The 15,000-nt window shown below is 37.5% G+C and overlaps 1 protein-coding gene across 1 annotated transcript in view; it reads left to right on the top strand.

Annotated features, from left to right (window-relative positions):
* Window positions 1-15,000, top strand: part of LOC143021001 (solute carrier family 22 member 3-like) — a 65,280-nt gene that overhangs the window by 34,924 nt on the left and 15,356 nt on the right. Inside the window, exons 2-5 of the mRNA XM_076178095.1 lie at window positions 8,788-8,991; window positions 9,098-9,230; window positions 11,469-11,652; window positions 14,890-14,993. Of these exons, the coding sequence (XP_076034210.1) occupies window positions 8,788-8,991; window positions 9,098-9,230; window positions 11,469-11,652; window positions 14,890-14,993 (625 nt within the window). The remainder of the gene's footprint in view (window positions 1-8,787; window positions 8,992-9,097; window positions 9,231-11,468; window positions 11,653-14,889; window positions 14,994-15,000) is intronic.

Genomic DNA, 15,000 nt, shown 5'->3' on the forward strand with positions numbered 1-15,000 from the left:
ACATATTAAACCCAAGACAATTCGGGTTCAGACAAGGAAGATCATGCACCACAAACTTAATATGCTTTTACTCAAGACTAATAGACATAGTGCAAGAAAGAAATGGATGGGCTGATTGTGCATTCCTAGACTTGAAAAAAGCCTTTGACAAAGTACCATACAGAAAATTACTAAAAAAACTGGAACACATAGGAGGAATACAAAGAAACCTACTAAAATGGATGGAGGACTTTCTGACTGGTAGAAAGATGAGAGTAGTGCTCAGAGAAAAATATTCAGATTGGAAAGAGGTGATCAGTGGAGTACCACAAGGATCTGTACTGGCACCAATAATGTTTGCTATCTATATGAATGACATGGACGAGGACGTGAACTGCTACATGAGCTTCTTTGCTGATGACGCCAAACTGTTAAGGAAAGTAGAAACTGATGAGGACTGTGAAGCACTGCAAGAAGACCTAAATAGGGTATGGAACTGGAGTCAGAAATGGGAAGTGGACTTTAATACTAAGAAGTGTAGCATAATGGAGTTTGGAAAAAGCAAAAACAGAATATCACGAAAATATACAATTGGAACCAAGGAAGTAAAGAAAGTAGGATCCGAAAAAGATTTGGGTGTAATTATCATGAACGACTTGTCCTATGATATACAGATTAACAAAATTGTCGGGGAGACTTACAACTTGCTAAGATCAATAAAAGTGGCATTTACATACTTGGACGAAGACATGATAAAAAAAATATTGGTTACATTGATAAGGCCTAGATTAGAGTATGCGGCGACATTGTGGTCCCCCAGTACCAAAAAGAATATAAAGAAAATAGAAAGAATCCAAAGAGCAGCTACAAAAATGGCACTTGCAAACCTATCATACGAGGAGAGATTGGCTAAACTGGAGTTACCGACACTGGAGCAAAGAAGAGAGAGAGGTGACCTATTGACCATCTACAGAATCATGAAAGGCACAGAGATACTTGATAGAGAGAACTTACTTAACTGGGACAAAAGAAACACAAGAGGACATGGAAAGAAAATAAAAAAAACATAGCTATAGAAGAGAACTGAAGAAAAACAGTTTTCCACATAGAGTTTTGGACACTTGGAACAAACTGGATAATGAAATAGTATGCGCAAAAACCATTCATGAGTTTAAAAACAAACTAGACACTGCGAGATACAATGGCGGGACATCACGAGCATAGCTCCCCTTCCCGCAAAATACAACTAGGTAAATACTAGGTAAATACTAGGTAAATACACACACATATATATATATATATATATATATATATATATATATATATATATGTGTGTGTGTGTGTGTGTGTGTGTGTGTGTGCGTGCGTGTGTGTATGTGTGTGTGTGTGCGTGCATATGCGTGTGCCTGTGTGTGTGTGTGTGTGTGTGTGTGTGCGCGTGTGTGTGTGCGTGTGTGTGTGTGTGTGCGCGTGCATGTGCGTGTGCCTGTGTGTGTGTGTGTGTGTGTGTGTGTGTGTGTGAATTTGTTTGAGTGTGCACGCGCGTGTGTTTGCGCGTGCGTGTGCGTGTATATATGCGTATGTGTGTGTGTGTGTGCGTGCATGTGCGTGTGCCTGTGTGTGTGTGTGTGTGTGTGTGTGTGTGTGTGTGTGTGTGTGTGTGTGTGTGTGTGTGTGTGTGAATTTGTTTGAGTGTGCACGCGCGTGTGTGTGCGCGTGCGTGTGTGTGTGTGTATATATGCGTATGTGTGTATATGAATTTGTGTGCGTGCGCGCGCGCGCGTGTGTGTATGTGTGTGTGCGTGTGTGTGTGTGTTTGTGTGTGTGTGTGAGTAATTGGGATGCAGCTTTTCTTGGAGGCATATTCTATTGAATAGACCAGAAACTTCCTCGTTGATTGAGCTCCTCTGGGTTGTTTTTAATTACCCTAGTTCTTCTTAGGTCCTTGTAAAATGCATAGAGAAGATTTCTATACTTGTCGACATTTCACGCATCTATTTGCGCATTACCAAGGCAGTAGTACGTATGTAGTGGAACCTAAGTACTGGGGGATTTTATGGAGGGATTCTATGTTATGTTGGGGACTGGGCGAGAAGTCAGTGGCGTGCTTCGTTGTGCCGTAGGAAAACGATTTTCATATACCTTTTCCTCTTGTTTGTTGTTGGTTGATATTAGGCTGTTCTTTTATTATGAGTGTTTCTGTTATGAAAATTTTTCTTTTGTTGTGAAATTGGTGTCGGTATTTGGTGGAATTTTATTATTTGTTGTAGCGTGATATCTAGAGTTCTCAAGGTGAGTTTTACAAAGCTGCGTGTGTTTCTTGCGCTTGATCACAGGTGAGGTATGCGGGATTTCCTGTTTTTTTATTATTATTTTTTTATTTTTATGGATGACCTCGACGTGGATCTGATCTTCACCGACTGCTAATAATAACCACTTGCTTTGGCTGTCTGAGCGCGTGGACGACAGTTTTGGCCGCAGCTAAGCCTATTCATGTATAAATTCCTCACTTCTATCTAAAAATGTATTTGATAATTAAGTGTTTTGGATGAAAAGAGCATTATTAACCTTTTTCAGAACGGGGTCTTCCACTAAACCGTTAGCGTTTTATTTCCAGAGCCATGGAACCAACACGTACATCGATGTCAGTAACCGCACTGAAATTGTTCAGAGCAACAAGTGCTTCTCTTAGCGAGTGCTGGTATACTGAAGTCACTCTTAGCATAGAACATCTCTCAGTCAATATGTAAGGGGCACTACTCTTGAAGCTTAGCATAGAGCGTCATTTCATTTTCATACGACTCAATAGGATCGAAAGAAAAAAGGATCTCACATTAATGTGATTTCATATTAAATCCTTGCAAACACGATCGAAACTAATACGCTGACAGGCTGAGGACTCGAATCTAGCCAATAGGTAATAAATGGACAGTGAATGGTCCCCAGTACACAGATATTCATCTTATTAGTCACATCAATTTATTTCCATTTGAATTCCTTGCAAACACGATCGAGACTAACGGGAGTATGTAGCTCGATTGAAGCGTATTCGGGAATTGCGATGCTGGCTGATTGAAATAACTTAGCCCCCTTAATAAAATTCACTGTGGAGATTGAAGCTAATTCAAGCATTTCCTTTCTGGATTGTAAAGTTTATAGATGTGATAAGAAATTTAAATATAGTATTCACCGTAAACCTACTAATGTAAATTCATATATTCATTACTATTCTGCTCACCATATTAGAGTTAAGAAATCAACATCCTCTTCTATGTTCCTCCGTGGATTACGCATTTGCAGCCCTGAATTTATTAATGATGAGATATGTAAGATTTATGAAATTGGAAAGCAGTCAAAATACCCAAAACACTTTTTGGATAATTGCTGTAAACATGCAAAAAGGACATTTTATAATACTGAAAGGAAACAAAAAACTTATAACACAAACCTGTTGATACATCCATACAATGAAAATATGATAGAGATTCCCAATATCCTAAAACATTTTAATGTTAATGTCTACTGATAAAAAACTTCCCAAATGATTTTAAGGGATGTGTTAATAAAATACCAAGTTTCAATTGTAATAAATATTATGTTGGGCAAACAAGCAAAGATTAAGAAGTAAGATTAGAATAGTATAAACCTAGCATTAAGATAGGCCAATATTCTAATGCCTTGTTTACTCATGTAAGGGATTTTAACCATCCGATCAATTGGAAAAATGCAACAAAAATTGTACCATGTAAAGACATGACTGAAAGAAATATTATAGAATCCTGTATCATCAAACATGACTATGAAAAACTTCTTAATAACAATTTAGGTCTATACAAACTTGATCCATTTATTGTTAAGAGTAAATATAATAATTACTGTAAAGAATAAGGTCACCCACCCCTACCCTTCATGACTTGACCTGACCTGATATAATTAGCTTAAATGGTAACCCTTTCCATGTGTCAAGCCTCTCTCATGTGTGTATATATCTCATCTTACTCTGTACTTATTCACTCTATTGTTATCCTTGAAGATGTGAACAAATATCCACGAAAGCGCTCGGATTCCAAGAATTTTTCTTTTCCCTGTGGTATTCAGAATATATATATATATATATATATATATATGTATATACATATATATGCATATATATGTATATATATGTATATATATGTATATATATATATGTATATACATATATATGTATATATATATGTATATATATATATATGTATATATATATATATATATATATATATATATTACAAAGGATTACAAAGGCGGAGCATGCCGACAGGAGACCTTTTGATCCATATCTAGGTCGGATGCGAAAAAAAAATCATATTAATAATAAAACAATAAATAAAAACTATAATAATGTAAACAACAAATAAAATACATAAATAAATGCATAGGTATTGTTAAATAATAAACAAACAGGTAAATAGTAAATAATAATTAATTGACATATAACTAATAATAAATGAAAATCAGACAGACAAATGATGACAAAACAAAAGCAAATAATATAAGATAAATTATAATCATTACAGCATCTTACTTAGGTATTTATCTAACTGATTCTTAAAGCTTCGAACCGAACTACATTGCACTACCTGTGCAGGAAGTTTATTCCATTCATTTACTACACGGTTAGCAAAGTTGTTTCTACCTACTTCCAAATTGAATCTATTTCCGGATAGTTTGAGACCATTGTTTCTTGTCTTATTCTCATTCAATGTGAACATTTTGTCACTTTTGATGTTGTCAATTCCCTTTAAAATCTTAAAGACCTGTATCAAGTCACCTCTGAGTCTACGCTTTTTTAGGGAAAACAGATTCATGTGTTTTAGTCGATTTTCGTATGATTTATTTTTGATATTTGGAATCAGTTTTGTGGCTCGCCGTTGTACTTTTTCCAGTCTGTCAATGTCTTTAATGAGATTCGGTGACCATACAGAAACAGCATATTCCAAATGTGAACGAACTAACGATTTATATAGCTTGTTAATGAGTAATGGACTTTTGAAATCAAAAGATCGCGCAATCAGTCCTAGAATCTTATTTGCTTTCTCAGAGGCTGAAATACACTGCTTGGATGATTTGAGATCGTTACTGATAATTACGCCGAGATCTTTTTCACTATCCACTTTTGCTAACGAATTACCAAATAACTTGTAATCGTACTTACTGTTATTTTTACCTATGTGTTAAATTTCATTAGCCACTTTTCAGACCATTGCTGTAATTGATCTAAATCTTCTTGAATATCTAATTGGTTTGAGTGATCATTTGCCACTCCGCACATTTTTGTATCATCAGCAAATTTGGAAACAGTAGATTTGAGTCCATGGTCTATATCATTTATATATACTATGAATAGAAGTGACCCAAGAACGGAACCCTGAGGAACTCCACTTGCAACACTTTTCCATCCAGAAGTTTTTCCATTTAAAACAACTCTGTTTTCGACCATTCAACCAATTACTAGTCCAACCTAATAGGCTACCACTTATTCCATGCAAAGCTAATTTAGTAAGTAGTCTTTCGTGTGGGACGGTATCAAAAGCTTTTGCAAAGTCTAGATATATTAAATCTATATTGTTTCTTTTGTCATAATTCGAGATAACTGTGTTGTAGAATTCTAGTAAATTAGTCACGCAAGAACGTTTCCGTCTGAAACCATGCTGGCTATCATTTATCAAACGGTTACTTTCTAAATGATGTTCGATAGCATCTCTGATGATAGTTTCCATTATTTTTCCTACGATTGAAGTCAAACTTATAGGCCTATATATATATATATATCATTGAAATATACAGCAGCTTCTGCGTTCACGAGTTTCTTGCTGACATTCTCGACTTTTCTTATGCTGGCGCGCTGTGTCGTGCTAAGGCCTCTAATGACCTGGCCAAATAGCATGGGTGGTATATTTAAAGGCATGGGAATTATCTTCTTAATAGTTATGCAGAGCTTTCGCCTAACAGTTAGACATCTTCAGTGCTAATGAGTACAGTGTGTGGGAAATGATTATAAATACACAATACACAGATCACAAACACTTCAGTGCTGATCCGGTTGACCAATCAAGAAGCAGAACGCGAAGCACCGCCCCCGGGCCTAGTGGGTGTGAGCCGTGAGCTGACCTCGATGTCTTTTGATGTGGGGATAATGAACGGGTCCGGAGTCTGTCTGTTCATGGTAGGGTTTTTATCTTTTATGTATAATGCTTCTAGGATATGAAGGCGTGTGTGATTTGTTTCTGTCTGCAAAATAGTGATGCCCTCCTCCAAATTCTTTCTTGTCAGTGAGGTCTGATGAACGTCTTCGTGGTGTCGCTTGATAGCGCCATTGGAGAGATGAAGTCGAGAATGTCAGCAAAAAACTCGTGAACGCAGAAGCTGCTGCATATATCAATGACATTTGCCTAAAAGAGGATCTGCTGCCCAACTATAGCAATATATATATATATATATATATATATATATATATATATATATATATATATATATATATATATTATTAATTAATACAGCATACCCAACACTGGAAATCTTCTTTCTTAAACTTTCTATCCTTCTCGCTATTTTCCTTTCTATGGGAGGAAGGGAGAACAGAATATCACCGAATGAAACCATAGTGATTTTGGGAATAAAAACAAATGCATTACTTACAACGTTTCGCCTATGCTTTAGGCATCTTCTGGTAATTTTATTTTTGAATCTATAAATCATGATCATATATACAATGTATACAAAATAAACTAGGATAGGTACTTTGGTTTCAATTTCTTCTTGGCGCCCCGTGGGATGCCCCGAACAGCTCCAGGTTTCCACACATATTTAATCGTATATTAATTGCTGGTAGGTAATTCTTTATTAATATATGTATATATGATCATGATTTGTAGATTCAAAAATAAAATTACCAGAAGATGCCTAAAGCATAGGCGAAACGTTGTAAGTAATGCATTTGTTTTTATTTCCAAAATCACTATGGTTTCATTTGGTGATATTGTGTTCTCCCTTCCTCCCACAGAAAGGAAAATAGCGAGAAGGATAGAAAGTTTAAGGAAGATTTCCAGTGCTGAGTATGCTGTATTATTTAATAGAAAATGTCTCCAAGAAAACCTGCTCCCTAAATTCACCCATATATATGTATATGTATATATATATATATATATATATATATATATATATATATATATATATATATATATATATATATATATATATATATACAAAGGATTACAAAGGCGGAGCATACCGACAGGAGACATTTTGGCCCAAATCTAGGTAGGATGCGAAAAAATCGTAATGATAATAATAAATGAATAAATAAAAACTATAATAATGTAAATAACAAATAAAATACATAAATAAATGCATAGGTTTAGTTAAACAATAAACAAACAGCCAAACAGAAAATAACAATAAATTGACATACAACTAACAATAAATGAGAAGCAGATAAATGATAAAAAACAAAAACAAATAATATAAGATAAATTATAATCATTACAGCATCTTACTTAGGTTTCTATCTAAATGATTCTTAAAGCTTCGAACTGAAGTACATTACACTGCCTCTGCAGGAAGTTTATTCCATTCATTAACTACACGGTTGGCGAAGTTGTTTCTACCTACTTCCAAATTGAATCTATTTCTTACAGTTTGAGACCATTGTTTCTTGTTTGATTCTCATTCAGTGTGAGCATTTTGTCACTTTTGATGTTGTCAATTCCCTTTCGAAGTTTAAAGACCTGTATCAAGTCACCTCTGAGTCTACGCTTTTTTAGTGAAAACAGATTCATATGTTTTAGTCAATTTTTGTATGATTTATTTTTGATAGTTGGAATCAGTTTTGTGGCTCGCCGTTGTACTTTTTCCAATCTGTCAATGTCTTTAATGAGATTCGGTGACCATACGGAAACAGCATATTCCAAATGTGGACGAACTAACGATTTATATAGCTCGTTAATGAGTGATGAAATTTTGAAGTCAAAAGATCGCGCAATCAGTCCTAGAATCTTATTTGCTTTCTCAGAGGCTGAAATACACTGCTTGGATGATTTGAGATCGTTACTGATAATTACGCCGAGATCTTTTTCACTATGCACTTTTGTTAACGAATTACCAAATAACTTGTAATTGTACTTACTGTTATTTTTACCTATGTGCACTACCTTGCATTTACTTGTGTTAAATTTCACTACCCACTTTTCAGACCATTGCTGTAATTTATCTAAATCTTCTTGAATATCTAATTGGTTTAAGTGATCATTTGCCATTCTGCACAGTTTTATATCATCAGCAAATTTGGAAACAGTAGATTTGAGTCCATGGTCTATATTATTTATATATACTATGAATAGAAGTGGCCCAAGAACGGAACCCTGAGGAACTCCACTTGTAATATTTTTCCATCTAGAAGTTTTTCCATTTAAAACAATTCTTTGTTTTCGATCATTCAACCAATTACTAGTCCAACTTAATAGGCTTTCACTTATTCCGTGTGGTTACTAATTTCATTGAATCAGTTGTCTCCTCGATTTTTTCTGGGAACGAATGTTGGATTCATATTCGTGTTCTGAGGACATAAGTCTGTTTTTTTTTCACCAAATAGTAGGACGGTATGTTGGGGTGCAGTCACCCACTGCCAGTTCTCTTTTCTTGAAAAAAGTGGTGAAAATTTTGGGACTTGGTTGAAGGAAATAGAGAATTTGGCTTTGCTCACCTACTTTTTTTTTCTATGTCTAAATCAAATGGTATGTGACACATCAGTTAATATTTGATTTTACATAACAGTGATGCCTTTCAAAGACAAGACACCGTCCGGAGGAGTGGAATGCAAGAAGTACAGAAAGTATTTGGATGCTGATACGACGGCTGTGTCCTCCCCAGGAGCGGCAGAAGACAAGGTCCAGGGTGACTCATCTTTCGAAGAATTCATGTCCTTGGCTGGAAATGGTGGCCGATGGCACGTCGGTTTTATTTTTCTTGTATATATAGGTAAGAATTCAAGAAATGAGAGTTTGTAAAAGTTTCATCGCATATTTGCGTTTGTAAATCCCAATAAACAAAATTGTCAGATAATTACTTCTTTTCTTTCTTGAAGGCGGAATACCATCAGCTTTCATGGTGTTGGCGTACCAGTTTCTTGGAGCCACTCCGGAGTACTGGTGCCATGTCCAGGAGTTACATGACGCCAACTGGACCACACAACAGATTATAGACTTCGCCATTCCAAGGTTAGTGGCATGCATTGCACATGTGGTTTACTGGTGAGACAGTTGTCCTTCTATTGGTGCCATGCAACCCAGTTCTACCTGTCACATGGTCGGGTTGTCGGCAACTAGACCGTCTCCCCTGGAAGTTTCCTCGCCAGAGAAGAGGGTGCATTTGACACTCAGATGGACGAAATAGGAAACAATCGAAAGGGTAAAGTTAGTGACTATACACTCCCATTATTGGTCACTAACCTACGTCTTTGCTATGGGTGGCATCCCTGCAGGGTCTGAAGACGGCAGTCCTGAAGGCTGAGTGGTGTCCAAGTGCTGTGTTTGCAATTAGATGGGCTCTAGGGCTAGCAAAATGACTTTTTGGCTCTTTATTCAGGCCAGGACTAGTTGTTCGAATATGCAAATTGGCTTGGCTGCCTGACTTGAACTTGTAAGTTCATAAAGTCCTGATTCAGTAAGCTGTCTAGTCTCTCTTCGTTAGTCTTGGTGGAGGATGAGTATGAGAGCAAATCTTGAACTACATATATGGCATCCATATATGACACTTATGGTGAGGGCGGGTTTGCAATCTGCCTTTGTCATAAACACCAAGTGCGGGTTGCTGGGGGTATTGCAAATAAGGCAAGAACACATCGAGACAGACTCGGGGCGGGCATGGGGCGGACTCTCCGTGTCCAATATTCTTTTCTTCTTCCAGGACGATCGATTACGGTTTTTATTTGCGGAGTCAGGGGGGTCAGAATGGATACAGTGGGTCTCTCTGAGGAAAAGAGATCAGGCGCTGGTGAGATCAGTACTGAGGCTTACGCCTACTACTGTGATGGGGCCTACTTCGCTGAGCTAACTGTATCCATATCTAGTCGAATACAGCATACCGTCATAGATGTTACTTCTGTTGATGAGCGTGTGATGTTGTTGAGGCTGAAACTCTTTTTTGGTCTTCCTTCCTATTATTGTAGTATATACTCCTACTGAAGCGTAAGAACTTGAAGAGGAGATGTTCTATGTCAAGCTTGGCTCTATAGTCGACCAATGCCCACCATAAGACAAACTTGACGTTTTGGTCGATTTCATAACGTTTACTGGGTCCGACAGCTTTGACTATGAAATATGTATTGGTCCCCATGACTCTGGCATCAGGAGGGCTAACAAGGTTAATGGTTACTGGTTCCTGGTTCCAGAGACAATATCAACACCTATAGACTTGATATAACAATGCCAGAAGAATAGTAAGGGAGACCGATCACATACTTGTTAGTACTTGTTAGGGACCCTAAAAAACTTCAGGGTTTGCCTAAGTGCTGAGCTCTTTGTGAATGGTCCTTAGCTTGTGCGTATCAAGTTTAGGAGAACTCCGATAAGTAATTCGTCTGGATTTCATCTTGAGAAGCTCAGGGATTACGCTTGTGCCAAAAGTATGTGGCAGCAGTCTCTGATCAGTTCAAAGTACTTGTCAATCTTGAGGATCATGAAAAACTGTGGGATAACTTGAAATGTGAAACTCTGAAAGCTGTCAAGGAGTACAATAGAGAGCTTTCAAGATAGACGAGTTGTTGTCGTTCCCTTGACTGTCTAGTTGAGTAGTCCCGAGGTAGACGAGTACTTTAGCATGGCGTGAGTCACTAGAGAGTACAGGAGTAGGGGTACGGCTAGAATGGCTGGGAACCTAGACAGATACAGGACTCAGGAAACTACATCACATGGCTTGGGTACAGAAGAGATCAAATAGGAAGAGAACTGGTGATGAACAAAAAGTGTAAAGGTAAACGGTGTAATGGGAGAAGACAGCTCCGAGGGGATGAATATGGAATTCATAATTGATGAAGATAGAAAAAGAGACTTTGCAGTGGTGTTATCAAACTAAAGTCAAGAGCATACGATGAGGTAGAATATAAAGAACTGGTGATAAATTCAGGCGAGCAAATTTACAAAAGCAATAGAGAATAGCAATACTATAATAGCAATAGACAATAGCAATACTATAATTAATGTTTTTCTTAAAATATTCTTCCTTTCGTCATAAAGATTGTTAGTATTTGATAGAAATATATTTTGTCGTTTCTATATCACTCTAAGTATTCATATAATCGTTTACTTTGCCCTCATGAAGCCCTTTTGTGTAAAAAAGTTACATGTGTTCTTTATTCTTTCCAAATAAGTTATAGCACAGAAAAGAAAGATTGATATGACTAAATGCACACGTACAGTATACTAGTTGATATAAATTGTATTATGTATTTGTAACAGAAAGGTGGACGGAGAGCTGGAGGGTTGTCTTCAGCGGGACTACAACTACTCCTTGGCGGCGTCGCTGGGCTACGAGGCGGCCAAGGAGAACCTGGACCTCATCACCAACGTGGTCAACGGGACGGTGTCGTGCCCCAAGAGGGACTTCAACCACACTGAGTATAAATCTACCTTAGTCACTGATGTAAGCAATTATAGGTGTCTTCCGAAAAAGTTAGTCAATATTAGTCATTTGAGTTTGCGCGCGAGGTTCCTGGTATATGCGTATACATACATACATACATACATACATACATACATACATACATACATCATACATACATACATACATACATACATACATACATACATACATATATACATATATATATATATATATATATATATGCAAAAAAACATTAAGAAAATAACAGAAAGGTGACCGAGCGCTTTCGTCTATTCAGACAACGGCTAGGAAGTCTTATTTTGATGATAAAGCTATGGATAAATTTAATTCTAAAAATCTTTTTCGTTCTTCCTTACCATGATAATTTCATTAAATTACTGTATATTCTTAAGAATTTCAACATCCAAGTTATTTTTAGAAACTCCAACAGTCAAAAGTCTTTTAATAAAAAATTCACCTAAAAATAAGGAAGGTTGTGTATATAACATTCCATGTAAAGATTGCAACAATTGGTATATTGGTCAGACTGGACAATAGGAAATATTCTATGGAAGAAGAATTGACAGGAATCAAAGTAGAGAAGGATCTGGGAGTTGTAATTGATGACGAGCTGAAGTTCACAGCACACTTGGCTGAGAAAATCAATAAGGCAAATAGACTAGTTGGGATAATAAGAAGAACTTTCGTAACATTGAACGAGACCATATTCAAGTCATTATACACTGCACTAGTCCGACCACATTTGGAATACGCTAATCAGGTATGGTGTCCATACAAGAAAAAGGACATTGAGGCTGTGGAAGCAGTTCAAAGAAGAGCAACAAAGTTGGTCCCTAGCCTGAAGGATTTGCCTTACCCTGAACGATTGAGGAAATTAGACCTTCCTACACTATCATACCGTAGATCAAGAGGGGACATGATAGAAACCTTTAAAATTGTGAACAATTTATATGATAGTGAAGTGAGCAGGGGATTATTTATTGAACTTGCCGGTTCAGTGACTCGAGGACACACCAAGAGGATATACAAGCAGCGCCCAAGATTGGACATCAGGAAATTCACTTTCTGCAGTCGTGTTGTGAACAACTGGAATGGTCTTCCTGATCATGTTGTGAATGCAAATTCAGTTGTGAGTTTTGAAAAGAGATTGGATAGTGTATGGAAATATCAAGATCAAATATTCGATTACACAGCTCAAATAAATAACAAACACCTAGACCACAGTGATCACTAGACCCCAGATGACCTAAGTTTTAGTCATTTAGAGCAGGAGTCACAGGCTCAATAGCCTCTTCCGGGACCCTTCTATGTCTATGTCTATGTTTGTGTCATGTTTGTGTCATGTTTGTGTCATTTTGACATAAAGGATTTGATGAGTGCCCTCGGCAGAATGATAGTCCGTGAACTAATTCGTTCTGTTTTGAAGGGTCAGTGTAGTACAGGCGGTACAGTCCTCGCTTTATATGAAGCATTCCGCTCTGGCGGGGGTTTGAACCCCAGCAGATGAGTTTATTTCCAATTGTCAAAATGACACAAACATTTGTCGGAAGACTAGCCTGCATAAAGGATTTGATGAAATATAGTACATACCACGTTCTACACGAGTGCCCTCGGCAGAATGATTAGTCCGTGAACTAATTCGTTCTGTTTTGAAGGGTCAGTGTAGTACAGGCGGTACAGTCCTTGCTTTATATGAAGCATTCCGCTCTGACGGGGGTTCGAATCCCAGCAGATGCGTTTATTTCCAATTGTCAAAATGACACAAATATATATATATATATATATATATATATGTATATATATATATATATATATATATATATATGTATATATCTACACACACACACACACACACACACACACACACACACACACACACACACACACACACACACACACACACACACACACACACACACACACAGATGAGTTTATTTCCAATTGTCAAAATGACACAAATATATATATATATATATATATAATATATATATATATATGTATATATATATATATATGTGTATATATCTACACACACACACACACACACACACACACACACACACACACACACACACACACACACACACACACACACACACACACACACACACACACACACAGTTGGCACAGTTGGTAGAGCGCTGAACTGGGAAGCAGAAGTGCACCCCAGTAGCCAGTTCGAATCCTGCCCAGGGCCGAAATTATTTCGGTATCGCTGTGCCTCGGGTCGTTACTCTGACTCTCGTGGGCGGGGAGTTAGGGGTGTGTGTGTGTGCAAGGTCATAGCATTACCCATAGATCGGACCTGCGAGCTCTGAGCTCTCTTCCAGGAGGGAAATAGCTGTCGATCACGAGTCCAACACGTGATCCAAAGACCAAGTGAATACACACACACACACACACACACACACACACACACACACACACACACACACACACACACACACACACACACACACACACACACACACACACACACACACACACACACACACACACACACACACACACACACACACACACACACACACACACACACAAACAGGCAATCTAATATATCACAATGATCGGGGTCTTTTCCAAGCATAGGTTGTGACTTTTATTCATCATAGTAATTTAATTTTGAACGCATGTGAAAATGTGCTTCATGCAACGTATATAAAGTAGGTTCTACAAATAGCAGTGAACTTGCAATAACAATTGAAGAACTATTTGAGGACATATAACAACGACAAGCTATTTACCGACAAGGCTCCTCCAAGCATGTGTCATGGTTCACCTCAGGATGTTGCGCTTTCCTCAGTCTGTATAAGCCGTGATGACATGGGCTGAGTTAGGCAAAACCCTATCAGATAAGTTCACTGTAAACCCACTATCGGAGAAATAATAATATCTGTAGTCCTCTTTCTGCTGAAGAGGACTACAGATAGTAGTCGAAATATACAGTTTATCTTTATTTCCGTTATTATTTCTCCGATAGTGGGTTTACAGTGAACTTTTATAAATGTGTTATAACATACCAATCTCCAATTCTATCAGATAAGTATACTGGTTTTAAAAACACTCATGAAGTTAAGTGGATAACCGAGTGCAAATGATGTTTTACCCGTACATGGGTAGTTTCCGTATTTCTTTTTTTTCTGTGATAGATTGGAGTAGAGGAGACTATCTATTTCTCCATTTTTTCTGATTTCACCTGCATGCCATAACAAAAACAGCTGGATCCCTTTTTTAGACCCTTTTTTCCGTGAACAGTTTGATCTGGTGTGCGAGCGGCGAGCGCTCTACTCGACGACATCGTCCGTTGCTCAAATCGGAATGCTCTTCGCTTCCCTCATCGTGGGATACGTCACCGACCTGTGAGTT

This window comes from Oratosquilla oratoria, chromosome 41, assembly GCF_046742065.1.
Source record: "Oratosquilla oratoria isolate Oo_2021 chromosome 41, ASM4674206v1, whole genome shotgun sequence".
Classification (NCBI taxonomy): domain Eukaryota; kingdom Metazoa; phylum Arthropoda; class Malacostraca; order Stomatopoda; family Squillidae; genus Oratosquilla; species Oratosquilla oratoria.